At 41.2% G+C, this 20,295-nt stretch overlaps 1 protein-coding gene and 1 long non-coding RNA gene across 2 annotated transcripts in view; one reads left to right on the top strand and one right to left on the bottom strand.

Annotated features, from left to right (window-relative positions):
- Positions 1–3,165: 3,165 nt before the first annotated feature.
- LOC140210723 (uncharacterized) lies at positions 3,166–4,779 on the bottom strand. The gene is made up of 3 exons (XR_011889285.1): positions 4,692–4,779; positions 4,289–4,368; positions 3,166–3,642 (listed from the first exon to the last, which is right to left on the bottom strand). It is a non-coding gene; the product is annotated as an uncharacterized lncRNA (long non-coding RNA).
- A 7-nt stretch (positions 4,780–4,786) lies between these two features.
- LOC140210722 (dynein light chain roadblock-type 2) overlaps positions 4,787–20,295 on the top strand; it is a 58,130-nt gene continuing 42,621 nt past the window's right edge. Inside the window, exons 1-2 of the mRNA XM_072279946.1 lie at positions 4,787–4,868; positions 17,034–17,109. Of these exons, the coding sequence (XP_072136047.1) occupies positions 4,866–4,868; positions 17,034–17,109 (79 nt within the window). The 5' untranslated portion in view covers positions 4,787–4,865. The remainder of the gene's footprint in view (positions 4,869–17,033; positions 17,110–20,295) is intronic.

Below are 20,295 nucleotides of genomic sequence, written 5' to 3'. Positions count from 1 at the left end.
GAAGAGATACATGGCTAGGGAAGGGGGAGTCTGATAGGAGAAGACAGAAGGCCATGAAGAAAGGATAGGAGGGAGGAGCACCAGAGGGAGGCAATGAGCAGGGAAGGAGATAAGGTGAGAGGTAAAAGGAGAAGGGGAATGGTGAAGTGGGGGGGGGGAGAGCGGACATTACAGAAAGTTCAAGGAATCAGTGTTCATGCCATGATGTTAGAGGGTACCCACATGGAATATAAGGTGTTGCTCCTCCAGCCTGAGTGTGGCCTCATTGCAACAGTAGAGGAAGTCACTGATTGACATATCCGATTGGGAATGGGAAATAGAACTAAAATGGCTGGCCACTAGGAGATACTGCTGTAGGTGCTGGGCAAAGTGGTCTCCCAATCTACATCATGCACAGTATATGACCCAAACAGACTCACAAGCCAAGTGTTGCCTCACCTGGAAGGACCGTTCAGGGCCCCAAATAGTAGTGAGGAAGGAGGTATAGGGGCAGGTGTAGCACCTGTTTCGCTTGCAAGGATGTGCCAGGAGGGAGATCAGCAGAGAGGGACAAATGGATAAGGGAGTCACGTAGGGAGTGATCCCTGTGGAAAGCAGAAAGTAGAGGGGGGAATGGAGGGAAAGATGTGCTTCGTGGTGGGATCCTGTTGGAGATGGTGGAAGTTTCAGAGAATTATGTGCTGAACATGGAGGCTGGTTGGATGGTAGGTGAGGACAGGAGGAACCCTATCCCTGGTAGGGTGGTGGGAGGATCGGGGAGGAGCAGATGTGTGTGAAGTGGAAGAGATCCGGTTGAGGACAGTATTAATGGTGGAGGCAGGGAAGCCCCTTTTTTTGAAAAAGGAGGCCATCTCCTTCGTTCTAGAATGAAAAGCCTCATCCTGAAAGCAAATGCAGCAGAGACAGAAAAATTAAGAGAAGGGGATGGCGTTTTTACAAGTAACAGGGTGGGAAGAGGTATTATCCAGGTAGCTGTGAGAGATTATGGGTTTATAATAGACATCAGTAGATAAGCTGTCTTCAGAGATAGAGACAGCGAGATCGGTAAAGGGAAGGGACGTGTCAGAAATGGACCAGGTAAATTTGAGGACAGGGTGGAAGTTGGAGACAAAGTTGATGAAGTCGACAAGCTAGGCGTGGGTGCAGGAAGCAGCACCAATGCGGTTGTCAATGTAGCAAAGGAGGATGGACGCCAGTGTAGGCTTGGAACTTAAGACGGTTCCACGTCGTCAACAAAGAGGCAGGCAAAACTCTAACCCATGCGAGTGCCCATGGCTACACCTTTTGTTTGAAGGAAGTGGGAAGAGCCAAAGGAGAAATTATTAAGAGTGAGGACAAGTTCCACTACACGGAGGAGGGTGGTGGTGGAGGGGAACTGATTGGGTCTGGTATCCAGAAAGAAACGGAAGGTGTATAGGTACTGGACATCCATAGTGAAAATAAGATGATGGGGGCCAGAGAACTTGAAATCATTGAAAAGATCCAGACTCTGTGAAGTGTCACAGTTGTAGATAGGAAGGGACTGAACATGGCGGGATTAAACAGAGTCAAGGTATACCAGTTGAGGGTGGCAGGAGTTCCGGAGAATTATCTGGTGGATGCGGAGGCTGGTGGGGTCATAGGTGACCCGTTGGAGATGGCAGATGACTATTGCTCTACTCTCTCAACACTCATCCTCCTTTTCTTTCTTCCATGGCCTTCTGCCCTCTCCTATCAGACTCCCCCTTCTCCAGCCCTGCACCTTTTACCAATCAACTTCCCAGCTCTTTACTATGTCCCTCCCCCTCCTGGTTTCACCTATCACCTTGTGTTTCTCTCTCCCCTCCCCCATCTTTTAATCTACTCCTCATCTTTTTTCCTCCAGTCCTGCTTAAGGGTCTCGACCCAAAACGTCGACTGTACTTTTTTCCATAGATACTGCCGGGCCTGCTGAGTTCCTCCAGCATTTTGTGTGTGTCGTTTGGAACAGTACCAACAATATTTAACCAGCTGCAGTGGGAAAGCCACATTGTTTACATGACAGATACTATATGTCCAAAAACATACTATTATGCTCTGTTTTGGAACATCTAGATAATCGCAAAACATACATCAGGCTGCTATTCATTGATTACAATGGACATTCAACACCGTCATCATCTCCATACTAATCACCAGACTTCAAACCTGGGCCTTTTTATCAATGGATCTTCAACATTTTTAATCAGAACATCAGTCAGTGCAGATCAATAATAAAATCTCCTCCCCACTGACAAACAACACAGGTACACCACAAAAATATGACTGTAGCCCATTGCTCAGCTCTCTCAACACTCATGAGTAGGTGGTTAAGCACGGTTCAAGCACCATAATTTGCCGATGACACCACTGTTGATAGATCTTAGATGGTGATGAGGAGGCATACAGGAGTGAGATAGATCAGCACATTTAGTAGTATCCCAACATCAGCCTTGAGAGAAACAACAGTGATAGAAAACCAAGGAATTCATTGTGGACTTCAGCAGGGGAAAGACAGGAGAACACACACCAATACTCATTGAGGGGTCAGTGGTAGAAAGGATGAGCAGCTTCAAGTTCATGGATGTCAACCTCTCAAAGAATCTATGCTGGGCATAACGCACCTATGCAATCACAAATAAGGCACACTAGCAGCTGCGCTTCATTGAGAGTTTGAGGAGATTTGGTATACCAGCAAGCTCTTGCAAATTTCTATACTGTATATGTATAGTGGAGGTCACTCCGTCTGGTTGCATCAAAGCCTGGTATGGAGGATCCAATGCACAGCATCGTGTTGGGTTATAGACTCAGCCAGCTCCATTACTGGCACAATCCTCTCACCATCAAGGACATCTTCAAGATGCCATACCTCAAGAAGGTGGCAACCAGCACTAAGGTCCCTCACCATCTGGCACACACCCTCTTCTTGTTACTCGCTTCAGGGAGAAGGTACAGGAGCCTTAAGACCGATACTCAATGATGCAGAAACAGCTTCAGGACCTCTGCCATCAGATTTCTATATGGTCCATGAAACCAAACACTACCCCATTATTCCTTTTATCCTGCACTATTTATAGTCATTTCATATTGTTGCATAGTACTGCTGCTGCAAAACAACGGGTATCATGACACGTAAGTCAGTGGTAATAAATCTGATTCGGATGCCTGTCAGAATCATAATCAAGTTTATATTATCATCGGCATACATCATGAAACTTGTTAACTTTGTGGCAGTGGTACAATGCAATACATGCTAAACATAGAAAAAACTGAAATACAGTATGTACTAGACAACATTGGCGCACCCTTTGAGAGAAGGGTAGTGCAGTCTGTCGTGACCAGAATGAACATTAAATGTTCCTGAATGCTATTGGTATCACTTTGCCTTGGAAACTGAATAATAAACCTCATTTTATTAAAGAAGGACGACGCGTAGCAAAGCAAATATGGCTCCTCCTTGTTTAATGAAGGACACTTTTAATGGCATCATTTCTGGTTTATCTGCCACCCTGTGCCTCTTGTTGTCATTCTGGAGACGTGTACTCCTTACATCCCCGTCTCTTCATCTCTTCTGTTGTTTGTCTCTGATCCTGGAGACGTGCATGCCTCTCCTCCTCTGTCTCTTCTTCTCTCATCTTTTTTGTCCTCATGTATGTGAAGGATGTAAGAAATAAAGTCAATTCAATTGATTCATGGAAATCCTTGACTACCTAATTCCAACTACCATTAATAGATCCATATCTCTGCAAGTCTTTGCTTTTCATATATGTGTACTTTTTAACTCTCTTGAGAGTTCATGCATTAAGTTTCAGTCCCTACCACACCCTAGAAAAAAAAACTTGATCTTCCCTTTAATCCTTCTGGCAATTATTTCAAAACCATCTTCAAGGTTTTTGAAACTTCTGCTATATTTCTATATACCCAGGGCTTCATAATTTTTACAGCTGTATTAAGTATCCATCCCTTCATCCTCCTTGATTCCAAAGGAGAAAACCCTTGCTTATCTAGTCATTCTTTATAGTTATCGTTTTTTTAATTCTCTCAGAGCCACTGAATAGGCAGTGAGAACAGGACTCACGACGATGGGTCCACATGGCATTCAAATAATCTATCCAGCTGCCATGCCATGCACAATCTAGTTCACCTGTAGCAGAATCTACTATCAGTTATCTCAGAGCCCACAAAGCAGGAATGGAGGCAGGTCATTCTTAACTGCAATGTGCTGTCAGAACAAATAGTTATTAACAGAAAATCAAGATCATTCTCCAAACGATCTCGCTCTTTAGATTACCTTCTTGATCTCCTTTCAGGTGGTCTGTTTCTCAGAAATGTTCGCAGTTGGCATAAAATCACAAGAAAATCTAGTGAACTCTATCAGATAAGTAATAATTATATTTGCAATTGTACATTTCTGCTTTTTACATTTTCTGGTATCTCTATTCACAAATATCTATTATAGATTGAGATGACAATAGTTGGAATAAATGTGCTTCCTTCAATTGATAACGCTTTTTCTTCATACAATTAGTTTAGTACATAGTGATTAGATTATATTAGCCACTATAAAACTACTTTACGTCAACTGGCGAGCACATTGACAATCAGTTACATTCTTATTCCGTTAGTTTTTACACCCTTCACCGACTATCCAAGTTATTTCTCTAAGGATTAATAATTCTAAGAGTTTGGCGAACCTTTCCGAAACAACACTGAAGGCTCAAAGAGGACGCAATTTGCAATTACACAGGACAAAAGAATGTCGCACAGCGAATATATCCGGGCCAAGAGTCATTTCCGGTTCCGCCTAGCAACCGGTGGTCACTGTGAAGTGTTTGTATCGTTACTTGCTGCTGGGTTTTGGGGCGAAGATGGTAAAACGATATATTACGCTCATTTGTTATTATTTTTTGCGTATTGTTGCATCGTGGGGGAAGTTAATGGAGGTTGTGTTAATGCTGTTGTGCGGCACGATCTGCTGTGGAATTGTCAGCAATGAATCTCAGTGCCCACTAGTTTTGAAAAAAAAGTCGTGTTCTGTTCATAGATCAAATTCTTTTAAAATGTATGTTTCGGTCTCTTTCCAATGTTGAAGATTTATTGTAAGAGTATTTTCTTTCCTTTTGTAAAGTTTCTGTGGAAATATGTTTATTTTAATACACTCGTAATTAATACATCGATAATTTGGCCTAAAATAGGTTTTCCTTGACACTTAAATTCTTGGGCTGACGAGCAGCTGAATATTGATGGGTTCAATTACTGCATTCAGTATTTTACAATAACGAACTGCTTTGATGGTTTTCCTGTGATCTAGTTCTTCAGACATCTTCAGCCCTTTTTTAAAAAAAATCCGAGATTTTACTATTTTTATTGTTCATAATTGGCTCTAATGTTTTGCAAATTACCATTAATTATAGCCTGATAGAATCTCTGGGTTCTGAAAGTGTCTTTTCCACTTTTTTTGGCCAAAAACTGGATGAAACAATAGATTGAAAAACATAATTGTGTATTTTTAAAGAAACAAAAAGATTTGTACTTTTTAAATGGGGTTGTGAGTTAGCAATGTGTGTATTTTGGACTACTGAATTTTATTTCTTGAGAAGGACTATAGATTTGTATAATATTTGATTTAAGTATAAGTTATTGCTGTTGTCTGTTTATTGCTGATAGGAACAATCTGAGGTAGAAATTTCAGAATACTGTGGCATACTGAGAAAAGATGCTTTCTTCCTAAAAGAGGATTGCGGTTCTAATACTGAATAATCCTGCTGTCAAAATTGAAAATCTTCTGAGTTGTTGATTTAACAAGATTGTTAAGTGAAAATAGACTGGGCGTTCCTCTCTGCAGGCGGTTTAGATGGGGTAGAATTTGTTAGGTGGGTCCAGGGGAGTTTCTTGAAGCAGTATGTGAATATCCAACCTCAGGGGAGACTATACTGGATTATTGACTGAGGAGTGAACCTGGCGAAGTGACTGACTTCTCAGATGCACACCTGACATGTGGACATCATTTAAAGACTTGCTACACAGAGTTTAAGACTTTTTTTTCAGGAAGAGAGAAAAGGATGGCAAGGTATGGGAACCTTGGATATCAGGAGAGATAGTTAATTAAGTCAAGAAGAAAGAGGAAGTGTAGGTATGGCTTAGGAAGCTGGAATCAAACAGGATGCTTGAGGACTATAAAAGGGGCTGAAGAAAATGCAAAAAGACATTTAGGAAAGCTAGAAGGAGCCATGATAAGTCCTAGTTAAGTAAGGTTAAAGAGAATCCCAAGATATTCTGCACATACTTCAATAGCAAGAGGATAACTAGGGAGAAGGTAGAATAAAGGAGGTAACTTGTGCTTAGATGCAGAGGGTGTGAGCGAGACCCTAAATAACTATTTTGTCAGTTTTTATCAAGGAGAAGGATGTAGAATATATAGCAAGATCAGAGTGGAACATAGTGAAATGATGTGTTGCAGGGTAGAATATGCCAAGATAACATGTTTCAGTGCAGAGCACACTAAAATAATGAGTTTCAAAATTAGGAAAGAGGTAGCATTAGGTCTCTTGAAAAACATTAAAGTAGCTAAATTCCTAGATCTGTTGGTATATACCCCAAGTTCTTGAGAGATGAGATTTCTGAGGCCTTCACCAAGATCTTTGTATCCTCACTAGCCACAGGTGTAGTGCCAGAGGACTGAGGGAAGGTTAATGTTGTTCCGGAATAATCTTGGAAATTACAGATGGTTCTCTTGTCAGTGGTATGGAAGCTAAAAGATAGGATTTTTAGGGATAGAATTTATATGCATTTGGAGAATCGAGGCTTTGGGGAATAGATCACACCTGAGTAGTCTGAGATCTTCCAAGGGGTGACAAGGGTTGATGTGCAGCAATTGCATACATGGATTTTAGTAAGGCATTGGGCAGCCACAATAGTGTAGTGGTTAGCATGATGCTATTACTATTGAGGATGTTCTGGAGTTCAGGGTTTAATACTGCCACTGTCTGTGAACTGTTTGTATGTTCTCTCTGTGACCACATGGGTTTCTTCTGAGTGTTTTGGTTCCTCCCACAGACCAAAGACATTCTGGTTGTAAATTGTCTTGTAATTGAGCTAGTAGTAAATAGGTGGGTTGCTGGGCAATGCGGCTCATTGGGCCAGAAAGGCCTGCTGTGCAGTCGAACTGCCTGTCTGCCAGAGGCCTTTAGGTTCAAACCCACAGAATAATTGTTAAACACAGTTTACTTAAAAGTAAATACTATTTATGAGCAAGCTTGCATGCTCAGTTGAACCAGAGAACTTGGAAAAATCTGCAAGTCAAGTGAGCCCCCAAGTACGGTCTGGGTTGCTGTTATAGGTCCGTTATCACATACGTACTTTGATAAGAGTGCAGAGAAGCTTTCTCATGCAACAAACACTTCTTTGTTCATACATTATTCTCACGGCATGACCTGGCAAACTGCCAATGAGTCGGTTAAGTTTTAGCCCTTTTAATTCTGCATGTAATTCATCACTGCACTGAATCTCTAAATAAAGTAAATTAAAATAAATCTACAAGGTCCTTTATGATCGATATGTCCAGAAAGGTAGGATGCGTGAGATCCAGAGTGACTTGGCTAATTGGATCCAAAATTGGCTTGAACATAGAAGACAGAGGTAGTGGTGGATGGGTCTTTTTCTAGATGGGTGCCTAGTGGAGGCTCATGGGCTAGTAGGTGGGAACAAGAGGAACTCTTTCCCTGTTAAGGTGGGTGGAAGATGAGGTGAGCATAGCTATCCAGGGAATAGTGACTATGTGGGCGAAGACAGCATCAATGGTGGAGAAAGGGAAACCCTGCTCTTTGAAGGAGGGGGTCTCTGATGTCCTGGATAGGAAAGCTTTCTCCTGCGAACAGATGTGGCAGGGATGAAGGAACTGAGAAAAGGGACTAGTATTTTTACAGTAGACAGAGTGGAAAGGGGTATACTTAAAATGGCCATGGGTATAAAAGATGGTGGTAGACATCTTCAGAGATGGAGACAGATCGAGAAAGGGGAGCAAGGTGTTAGCAATGAACCAAGTGAGTTTAATGGCAGGGTGGAAGTTAGAGGCAAAGTTGATGAAATTGATGAGTTCAGCATGGCTACATGAAGCAGTACCAATGCAGTTATCAGTGTAGCACAGGAAGAGTTTGGGGGCATTGCCAGGGAAGGCTTTGAATTTGGACTATCCTACATAGCCAACAAAAAGGCAGGCATAGCTGGGGCTCCTGGGTGTTCCTTAATTTAATGTTACTTAATATTACTTAAGTTATGAGCATGCCCATTGCCACCATATCTTCAGGAGGTACATTCCAGGTAAAACCAACTCTCTGGGTGAAAATATTCATACTTTACATCTAGTACTCCTTACCTTAAACCTATGCCCTGCAGTTATAGGCATCTCTGTTGAGGAAAAAGTTTCTCACTATCAAAGTAAGATGTTTCTCACGTGTTCATGTTTTGGGTTGAAGCCCTGCGTCAGACTCATTGTCAACAATTCCTTTCCCCTCACAAATGCTGCATGACCCATTAAGTCTCAACAGTAGATTGATTTTTTTTTGTTGCTCTAGATTCCAACATCTACAGTCTTTAAATTTTGCCTCCTATGGACATGAACACTAACGTCCCTTTTCCTAACTACTCCTGAGGGGAAGGCCTTACTGTTTATCATGTATATCCTAGCCTAAAGTACACTCCCAAAATATATTGCCTCATTTTCAAGATTGAATTCCATATGCCCCAGCTCTGTCCATCTTGCCAACTCATAAGTATGTTTCTGTAGCTGATCCTCCTCGCTACCAGCAATATTACCTGCAAATTTACTAATCATATTTCCAAACTGTTAGTATATATAACAAGCAGAAAAATTCCCAGCACCAATCTCTGTAGCCAGCTGGTGGTGTAGTGGCATCAGCGCCAGACTTTGGAGCGAAGACTCCCGAGTTCGAATCCAGCCAGTTCCCTTGCACACTTTCCATCTGTGCTGGGTTGAGCGTCGAGCTAGCAACTCGGCCTTGTAAAAATAAGAAAGACTGCTAAAAAAAACTCTGTCACAACAGCGTCCCGATGACGCCACTTGGAGTTAAGGGCTTTCTTCTTCTTCTTTCCAATCTCTGTACTACATCAGCTCATAAGCTACTAATTACAAAAAGAACCTGCGCCTCTCATTCTGTTTCCCATCAGCAATTTAGGTTTGGTTTAGTTTGCCAAATTTCCTTGATTGTACGAATGCTTACCTTGATTTCCAGAGTCCATTTGACAACAACTGCCCTACCTACGTCAACACACTTAGTTGTTTCTTAGAGAAATTCAATTCAATTAAGTAGGATCTACCTTTAACAAAGCCATGCTGACTAACAACACACATCAAAGTTGCTGGTGAACGCAGCAGGCCAGGCAGCATCTCTAGGAAGAGGTACAGTCGACGTTTCAGGCCGAGACCCTTCGTCAGGGCTAACTGAAGGAAGAGTTAGTAAGAGATTTGAAAGTGGGAGGGGGAGGGGGAGGTCCAAAATGATAGGAGAAGACAGGAGGGGGAGGGATGGAGCCAGGAGCTGGACAGGTGATTGGCAAAGGGGATACGAGAGGATCATGGGACAGGAGGTCCGGGGAGAAAGACAAGGGCGGGGGGAACCAGAGGATGGGCAAGGGGTATAGTCAGAGGGACAGAGGGAGAAAAAGGAGAGAGAGAGAGAGAAAGAATGTGTGTATATCAATAAATAACGGATGGGTTACCAGGGGGAGATGGGGCATTAGCGGAAGTTAGAGAACTCAATGTTCATGCCATCAGGTTGGAGGCTACCCAGACGGAATATAAGGAACATTTGCTCTCAGGATGAGGCTTTTCATTCCAGGATGAGGGAGATGTCCTCCTTTTTTAAAGAAAGGGGCTTCCCTTCCTCCACCATTAACTCTGCTCTCAAACGCATCTCCCCCATTTCATGCACATCTGCTCTCACTCCATCCTCCCGCCACCCACTAGGAATAGGGTTCCCCTGGTCCTCACCTACCACCCCACCAGCCTCCGGGTTCAACATATTATTCTCCGTAACTTCCGCCACCTCCAATGGGATCCCACCACTAAGCACGTCTTTCTCTCCCCCCCCTCTCTGCTTTCCGCAGGGATCGCTCCCTATGCGACTCCCTTGTCCATTCGTCCCCCCCATCTCTCCCCACTGATCTCCCTCCTGGCACTTATCCTTGTAAGCAGAACAAGTGCAACACATGCCCTTACACTTCCTCCCTTACCACCATTCAGGGCCCCAGACAGTCCTTCCAGGTGAAGCGACACTTCACCTGTGAATCGGCTGGGGTGATATACTGCGTCCGGTGCTCTCGATGTGGCCTTCTATATATTGGCGAGACCCAACGCAGACTGGGAGACCGCTTTGCTGAACACCTATGTTCTGTCCGCCAGAGAAAGCAGGATCTCCCAGTGGCCACACATTTTAATTCCACATCCCATTCCCATTCTGACATGTCTATCCATGGCCTCCTCTACTGTAAAGATGAAGCCACACTCAGGTTGGAGGAACAACACCTTATATTCCGTCTGGGTAGCCTCCAACCTGATGGCATGAACATTGACTTCTCTAACTTCCGCTAATGCCCCACCTCCCCCTCGTACCCCATCTGTTATTTATTTATATACACACATTCTTTCTCTCTCTCTCCTTTTTCTCCCTCTGTCCCTCTGACTATACCCCTTGCCCATCCTCTGGTCCCCCCCCCCTTGTCTTTCTCCCCGGACCACCTGTCCCATGATCCTCTCATATCCCCTTTGCCAATCACCTGTCCAGCTCTTGGCTCCATCCCTCCCCCTCCTGTCTTCTCCTAACATTTTGGATCTCCCCCTCCCCCTCCCACTTTCAAATCTCTTACTAACTCTTCCTTCAGTTAGTCCTGACGAAGGGTCTTGGCCTGAAACGTCGACTGCACTGCTTCCTAGAGATGCTGCCTGGCCTGCTGCGTTCACCAGCAACTTTGATGTGTGTTGCTTGAATTTCCAGCATCTGCAGAATTCCTGTTGTTCCATGCTGACTATCCTTGATTAAAGCCTGTCTCCAAATACCTATGCTTTATAAACTGTTTTCAATAATTTCCCCACCACTAATTTTAGATTCACTTCCTGGCGTAACTCATTAGCTACTGAGTTGAAATGGTTCTGTATTTGCTGATCTCCAGTCAACTGGACCTTCTTTTGTTGCCAGTGGAGATTTGAGAATTTCTGTCTGTGTCCGAGCAATCTTTCTTTCCTTCACTCTCAACCTGGAATATATCTCATCAGGCCCTGGCTGTTTGTTCTCTTTAAATTCCATTAAGGTATCTTCCTTTTCATTGGTAATTTGGTGTGGAATTAGTGAACACAGACTGCAGCCCTGTTTAACCAACATATTTTCCCTAGTCACGCTATTGACCAGGTTCTCTTTTTTTCCTTTACATTTTTATAAAGATGTGCTTATAGTTATCATTAAGGAGTATACGACACAGGACATTTCCTCTTTTCATTGCTACCATCAGGGAGGAGGTACAGGAGCTGAATGACACACAAGTTTTTATAAACAGCTTCTTCCCTTCTGCCATTCTATTTCAGAATGGCCCATGAATGCTACCTTGCTATTTCACTCTCTTTTGGCACTACTCATTTATTTTTTATGTGTTTCTTAATGTAACATAAATTTTTATGTATTGGACCATACTGTTGCTGCTGCAAAACAACAAATTTCACATTTCTCAGTGATAATAAACCTGATTCTGGTAAGGTAGCAGTTTATTCATGTAAAATATTACAAACTTTTGGACCAATCCATTCTTCTGCTGGTTCTTAAACCTGTAAACGCATTTTCAGAATCAGCTTTATTATCGCTGATATCTGTTGTCAAATTTGGTGGTTTGCAGTAACAGTACAGTGTAATACATAAAAAAAACTAAGTTACAATAAGAAATATCATAAAAAAACACTGTGCAAATAGCATAGAACTCTATTGTCATTGCTTAAGACAACAAGATTGTGGTTCTATTCCAGTCCGTGAAATACAGTTATCTACAACGTATGTGGTACAGCTTAATTTTTAAAAAAATCTCATATTTACATGCAACAAATGACTTCAATAGTCCATAACACTCAAAGGCCATCGGCAAGGCAGGGTGCATCATTATTCAGCTACACAACAACCCTCAGGAAGAAGTTGTTTTTCAGTCTTACTGTCTTGGCTGAGATGTTTCTGAATTTCCGACCAGATGGCAGGAGATTGAGCAGACAGTGTCCAGCATGGGATGGGTTTTAAATGATGTTATGAGTGCACCATAAGCTTTTACAGTTGTTGATTGTCTGCAGGTCTGGTAGTTGAGTTCCAGTGATGTGCTGAGCTGTCCCAATTGCTTGTTGGAGTGCTTTGTGGTCTGTCTTGCTGCAGCTAGAGTACCACACTCATTCTGTATGCTGTCTCTTGCACATTAATAAAAGTTGACCAGCAATTTTTGGGCCAGATTAGTTCTCCTTTAAGCACCCCAGGTAGTATAGTCGCTGTTGTGTCTTCCCTACTATCAAGGTTGTGTTGATGGACCAAGAGAACTCCTTGGTCATGTTTATCCCCAAAAACTTGAAGCTGGAGGTCCTTTCCACTACCTCACCATTTATGAATAGTGGGGCTTGTTTGGAACCTCTTGCCGTCCTGAAGTCAATGATCAATTCTTTTTATTCGTCCTAATGTTGAGTGATGCATTATGGTTTCTGCACCAATTGGACTGTTTCAGCACCGCCTCTCTATATACAGATTTGTTATGTTTGTGATTAGAGCAATCAGATGGAGAACAAAATAGTGAGATGGTGTTCATCGATCATTCAGAAATCTGATGGCAGAGGAGAAAAAGCTAACCCTAAAACATTGAGTGTGCATCTTTAGACTCCTTTACCTCCTCCCTGATAGTAGTAATGAGAAGAGGGCACATCCTGGAATATGAGAGTCCTTCAAGATAGATGCTGCCTTAAGGCACTGTCTTTTGAAGAATTTCTTGATGGTAGAGAAGCTTGTGACCATGACCATGCAATCCATCAGCATTTTCTCCCTGGTACATCTGTAGAAATGTTATATAACCCTCTATTCCTCCACTACATTCCACTCTTGCACTGTTGCGGTGTAGGTAAAATTTTGCAATTCCACATGTGGATATCTGTCCTAGGTCTCAAGCTTAGGGCAGATGTCGACCTAGGACAGATGTCCACAAAATAAATGATGATTTTCTTGAGGTAGAAACAATTTTGGAGTCAAACAACAGGAATTCTGCAGATGCTGGAAATTCAAGCAACACACATCAAAGTTGCTGGTGAACGCAGCAGGCCAGGCAGCATCTGTAGGAAGAGGTGCAGTCGACGTTTCAGGCCGAGACCCTTCGTCAGGACTTTGGATTTTTTTTTTTGGAGTGTTGCATCATGCTTATTTGCCCATCTAACTCCTTATTGGGTCATAAATATGATACAAAGAAGTATTAAGCTATAACTGAAAAGGAACAAGACTTTTTTATCCTTCTGTTTGTTAGCATATTTTTACTACTTACAGTTCCAAGGAATGGTTAGATTGACTCAGCTGCAAGCATTTTCTCCTAATGTTAAGCTGTTTAGCTGAAATATTGGAGGAAATTGCAAATGAAAACTCATGTATTCCCTGTGGTGAGCAATTTTCAAAACTGCTGGATGTAGTTAGTCTTTTATTTTCTTATTTGAGAAAAGCTGTGCTTGGGCATTATCTCTTAAGTTGCATTTTGTGTATTTTTCTGCTCCACTTCCAGGGTTATGTGAGCTGAACTGAAGTGAGTCTAGTATACGGATCGATTGGCTGATTCCCTTAAAATTCTGGTGTCATTATAGCAATGTTACAAATTGCCTACTTAGTATGGCAGAGCATGTCAGTGTTTAGTCACTACTGGTTCCATTCCTCACAGTACCAGAGAGTGAATAGATTCAATGTCATATGGAAAATGAACTAGAGGTTTGGTCATGTGCTTACCATTTCACATAATTGGGGTGTGCACTTTATCAGTTTATTCAGATTATTGGCTCTTATTATATAAAGCACTTTTCATGGTTTATTTTCAGTGGTATTTGCACTTGCGCTATTTTTTTCACCTAAGCTGGGAGAAAATCTTATTTCTTGGCTCTTGCTAGGGAAACCTGAGGTAACTCAAAGATGTGCCAGTTCACACTGCATTGTTTAAAAGATGATTTTTATTCACCTGCAGTTATTGTGTAGCTACCTTTCTCAGATAGAGAGGGAAAGGTTTGAAATAATTCCACATGAATAGAAATACAAATATTATACTTGATCTTATTCTCCCCCCCCCCCCAATTTGAACTCTGCCCAAACATCAGCCCAGGTCTTGGGTGTGTCAGTCCTGTTTCTCCCTGACATTTGCAGTACAATCTGATAACTTTAATGCTTCATTCAGATTTTACTGATTGAATCTTCTTCTTGCATTTTTCCCAATTGCTTTTCTTTGTATATCTTCATTCTTTGCTTATGCTTTTAACTCATTTTTCTTTTTTATTTATCGCTCTCACATTTGTTCACTTCATTTTGGAAGATTCAGTCTGCTTTGTTTAGACTCATTATCACTATTTTAAAAACTTTATATATAATAATGATTAACAATGTAAAGAATGGAAGGGAACAAAGGGTTCAGTGCCTTGTACCAACTTCATCATTCAGTAACATCATATTGGTACTTTAGCCTGGCACTTGATTCCCTAAGGTTAGGAATCTATCTATCCATCCTCAGCACCAGTGCCTGCAGCAGCCTCCAATTTGAAAGTGACTTTTTCAATCCTAAATTCATACCAGTTTGTTACTACCAATCCCATGTGCTTTGAGTTCATTTATATCCATTTATGTGGCATTTTATTGAGGACTTTCGGAAAGATCACTTGTACCTCATCCACTGATTAGCTCTTGTGTATGCAGCTGGTTGCAATCTCAAAAATTTCTAGAACATTTGTAAACTATGATTGTCCACAAAGGAACAGGATAAATCCATCTAGGTCAATGAATGTCTCATCAGATCGTTAGCAAAGTGGTGACAGGCTACCATTTTGGTATTAAGTTTCCAATTAGCTGCTCGCCAATTAACAGTTTGGGTTTTGTCCAGATCTCTAGGTTCCTGTCATTATCATTAGTTTTGGTTCAAACATGAACCAAAGCACTAAATACCAGTGATGAGATGGAAATGACTATCCTTGTCATCAAGGCAACCGTTGATTGATTGTTGCATTAAAGTTCTTTGTTTGAATTACCATACTGAGCACCACGAGAAAATAATCCAATAGTTGGAGCACCTTGCAGAAAAGAAAATAGATAAAGAACATTTGACCTATTTGACACTATTTTTACAAATCTTTTGGAGTCTTTCGTAAAAGGTGGAAAATAATGCTTTTTAATTGCTGTATCATTTCCTTATTCCACAACTTACTTTCTGCTGTCTCAGTCCATAAGAGGGCCAGAACACATTGGCAAATCTTTTTCTTTCTTTGCATATTTATCAAAGCCATTTTTTTTCTGGTTGGACTATAGGTGTATTCTACTTGAACCTTGAATTGTGATATTTTCCCAATCCTTGGGTTTCCTGCTCTTTTTGGCTACATTATGAGCCTTTTTCTTTGTCTTGAGCATATAAGCCATGGTTTTATCATGTTTCCTGTTGGTATTTTGTTTTAACTGTAAATTTAATTTTGATTATTCAAATACTAGCTATTGCATGATTGATTACTTAATGTAGTTATGTCAATCTTTCATAGGTAGCTCATACCTCATACCTTTTATGGTTTGTTTTGCTTAGATTGAAGATCCTGTTTTCCCGTTAAACTGAATGGCTCTCATTAAGTTGCAATCATATTGTGATCACTCTTCCCTAAAGGCTTCTTAACTGCAAGATTGCTAATTAAGCCATTTCCCTCGTTGGTTCTTCAACATATTTATCTGGATTTTTTTTTCTTGTGCACCGCATGATTTCTTACACTTACTGCTGGTTTGATTTGTGTGCTTTATATGTAGATTTAAATCTCCCATAATTATTATAATACGCTTGTGACATTCTCCCTGTATTTCCTGTTTTTGTGTAATGTACATTACTACAATGCATTTGGGACTATAAATAACTCCTGGATATTTCCTTCTCCTGTTTCTTAGATCTATCCAAATTGATTAACTATCCTAGAATTGGTCAGAATGCACTTAGAGTATTGTGAGCAATTTTAGCCCCCTTATCTAAGAAGGGATGTGCTGACATGGGGGAAGGTCCAGAGCTGGTTCACGAGAATAATCCTGAGAATGAAAGGGTTAACATATGAGGAACATTTGATGGCTGTGGGCCTGTACTTGCTGGGGATTGGAAAAATGAAGAGGGATCTCATTGAAACTTAACAAACATTTAAAGGACTAGATAGTAGATGTAGGGAGAATGCTTCCTATAGTGGGGAGTCTAGGACCAGAGGGCACAATCTCAGAATAGATAACTGTTCATTAGAACAGAGATGAGGAGAAATTTCTTTAGCCAGAGAGTGGTAAATACTTTGGACCCCCCAGGACACTCAGCTAAGCGCATTAAGAATGCACCAAGAGGTGGGGCAGAAGAACCACATATCTGTAAAAGCCTAGCCATTTCTAGTTTCCATCAATTTGAGTTCAGCAATTAGAATTTGAATTCAACAATTACAGATGTTGCATGAATTCACATGAAGTATTCAATTATTTTAACCAATTTTCCCTATCTGATTCTAATGAGAAGCAATCTCTTGTGTTTTTATACTCTATCCTTTCCAGAAATATTGGGCTTATCATTATCCCCTCCACTATCACCTGAAATTATCATCCTTAATTTCCCATTACCAAACTTCTTTAGAATAGTCCACTAATGAGGACAATCGTAAACCCTTCAAGTTGCTACATTCTTAAATTCTTATTATTACATCAGTCAACACACTTGTCTTGCGAGATTTTGAATTATACTAAATGGTGCCTTACAGAGATGTCTCTTGTTTACAGAGTGAGGTAGAAGAAACTCTGAAAAGGATTCAGTCTCACAAGGGTGTGATTGGTACAATAGTTGTGAACTCAGAAGGTATGTCACTCATTGTATGTCTTAATGTATTTATCAATTGTTTTATTCACATTAGTAGAAGTGGTTTCCTTGCTGTATAATGCAAACTTTATGACTTAACGTGGCAACAGATTTGTAGAATAAACTATAGCACCAACAATGTCAACCCATGTCACAAAATCTTAGGGAACATAGTCCTTGAAGCAATGCACAGTATGTAAATGGAAAATTTCTTCCATGTTTGATTTCTAACCTAAACAAATGTTTTGTTGGTCAGAATGTGTTCCTCAGAATTTTCTCCTTTTCTGAAAACTTCGTGGCAACTTGACAGATGGCATTAATGCACAATTTTAGGGATAGTGGGGAAGGCAATATCTTGTGTGATGTTGCATCTAGTAAGCAGTTGAATGGTTTCTTGATTTCCTGATCATTCTCATCAAACTGGTCCTGCTCCGTGGTGGAAAAGCCAAGAGTATTTTTTTTCCACAGCTGTGACCCACAGCAGTCTACAGGAGAGCACATGAGCTGTGGGACACTATAGCTCTTGGAAGCTGGGTGTTGACAGGCTGATTGTGAGGCTCTGAGTAGAACCTCTAATGAAAAATATTCTAAAAATTTTGTTCCTAGTTCTTTACTGATTCAGCAGCAAGAGGTATTTGCAAACAAAGAGAAACACTGTGCAGGTATTAAAGATATTTTATTAAAGTTGTGTAGCATAAGTGAGAAAAAATAATATTTATCCATGCCTCATAATATACTACCAGAGGGAACCATAAGTAACCCTGCCTTTCCAGTCTCTCTGTCTCTCTCACTCCTGATGTCCTTGTCTCAATCTCCAGCTCTAAGCACTAGTGTAACCCAGTTTAAGAGAAGATGCCCCACTTGTACAAAGAAATTGTTCCTTTTTAGACCTTCAACACTTCTTTTATCTCTTGCAACCTTCGGCCTAGACACACAACTTAAAAATAGAGGAGGAAAACATTCTTCACTGGTATCTAATCTCAACAATGTGTATTCAAAATAGAGACAAAACATTGGTCACTAAGGGGCAGAAATCACATTCCAAGCTGATACCATGTTGTCTTACACGTTTTACCATGTGCAAAAGGGTATCAAATTTAACTCTTTCTTACAGAGCTGTCTTTCATGGGGTACTCAACAATTTTGTCATTGATCTTCTCAGGGTAATGCTCCTGTTGGCATTGATTTTTTTTATTAAGACCATACTGACAAAAATATTAATATGGATTTGGAAGCTGGATGATGCAGGAGGGATTTGTGGTCCCTCCTTCAGATGATGCAATCTAACATTGGAAGATATAATGTTTTGTTTGCCTCTCTGACAAACAAATTGTACTTACTTGGGGACATTGTTAATGGAACTAGTGTTGGTCCCCTGTCTTAATGGGAACAAGAGTTATTCCAGACCACTTGCAGGAGTACAAGTCTGCTGCTACTGTTCACACCCCCAATTGCATATCTAGTTTTTAACCAGTTTATCTATTATGAATCTATTTAGCAGACTGGACTTCCAGAAGACATAGGAACGTATCTTATGAATGAGCGGACTGGGCCTATCAAGTCTGCTCCACTATTCAATTATGTCTAATTTTTTTTTCAATTGTATTCTCCCACCTTTTTAACCCTTAACCCCCTTATCAAGTGAGAGCCTATCAATCTCTGCCTTAGATGGACTCAATGACTCGGCCTCCATAGCCCTCTGGCAATGAATTCCACAGATTCCCTATGCTCAGGCTGAAGAAATTACTCCTCATCTCAGTCTTAAAGGGATGTGAACTTTCTTCCACAGAGGACATTTATAGCAGCAGGTGCAGAAAGAAGGCCTGGCAGATCAGCGGGGACACAAGTCATCCCAACTGTAAACTGTTTCAGCTACTTCCATCTGGCAAATGCTACCGCAGCATTAAAACCAGGACCAACAGGCTATGGGACAATTTCTTTCTACAAGCCATTAGTCTTTTAAATTCACATGTCTGTACACTGCAAAGGAGTCCTAACACAAAGATGTTTACTCTTTCATGTTGTGGGATATATGTAAGATTTAAAGAAATCCTATTTATAATTTCCCCGTTATTCTGAGACTATGTTCTCAGATGCTAGAATCTCTTATGAATGGAAATATTCTCTTTGTCCACTATATCTAAGCCTCTTAATATACAGTATATTTCAATGAAATTTCCCCTCATCCTTCTGAACTCGAAGTATGGCTCCAGAGACATCCAATGCTCCTCATGTATCAAGTTTCTAATTCCTGGAATCATTCTTATGAACCTCCTCTGAACCCTCTCAAGGGACAATCATAATTCAAATACGTAATTTCTGACAGCTAACCAAGCTGATGGTGTGGCTTAAATTATTAATCAAATTCATATAATTTCTGAGGGTAATTCCTGTCCTAGGTTGATGTGTTAATCCATTCTCATGTTGAGAACTGAGAGTTTCTGGTGGTCTCGTCATCAGGAGATCCACAAAAAATGTGTGTAGGATGAGCAGTGTTTGAGCAATAATGTGAATGATCTTCTTATTAGAAAAAAAAATGACCATTTGTTGAGTATTTATCCAAGTCGTGTTTTCCCCTTGCCTCTTTCTTGCACTGAGGCCCTATTTGATTGCAGTAAGAGAGCTTTGCCATTATAATCCAATCCTCTTGTAATAAAGACCAACAAAGGCATCTGTTTTCTATAGCTATCCATACTCTATCATTTTTTTACATGTACCTGCTATAGTTCTTTTATTTAGATTATGAGGACACGCAGTCCTCCTTTATTGTCATTTAGTAACGCATGCATTAAGTTCAAAGTCTCTCAAAAGTCCCACATCTCACGCAGACGGGAGAAGGAAGAAAACTCTCCCTGCCAGGCCCGACCACAGTCCGACTCTGAGTTGTCCGAAAACTTCGAGCCTCCGACCAGCCCTCCGACACCGAGCACTATCTCTGCCGAGCGCTTCGACCTCAGCCCCAGCCGCCAGCAGCAGGCAAAGCCGAGGATTTTGGGGCCTTCCCTCCAGAGATTCTCGATCACACAGTAGCAGCGGCAGCGAACCGGGCATTTCAGAGGTTTCTCCAGATGTTCCTTTGTGCTTCTCACGGCTGTCTCCATCAAATCAGAATTGTGCACGGCCCCCTATTTAACAAATACGATATAATTTCACTGGAGAGCTGCGTCGCGCCGCCATCTTCTCCTC

The sequence above is a fragment of the Mobula birostris genome, chromosome 15, assembly GCF_030028105.1.
Source record: "Mobula birostris isolate sMobBir1 chromosome 15, sMobBir1.hap1, whole genome shotgun sequence".
NCBI lineage: Eukaryota > Metazoa > Chordata > Chondrichthyes > Myliobatiformes > Myliobatidae > Mobula > Mobula birostris.
This window is presented reverse-complemented; position numbering and strand designations above follow the sequence as displayed.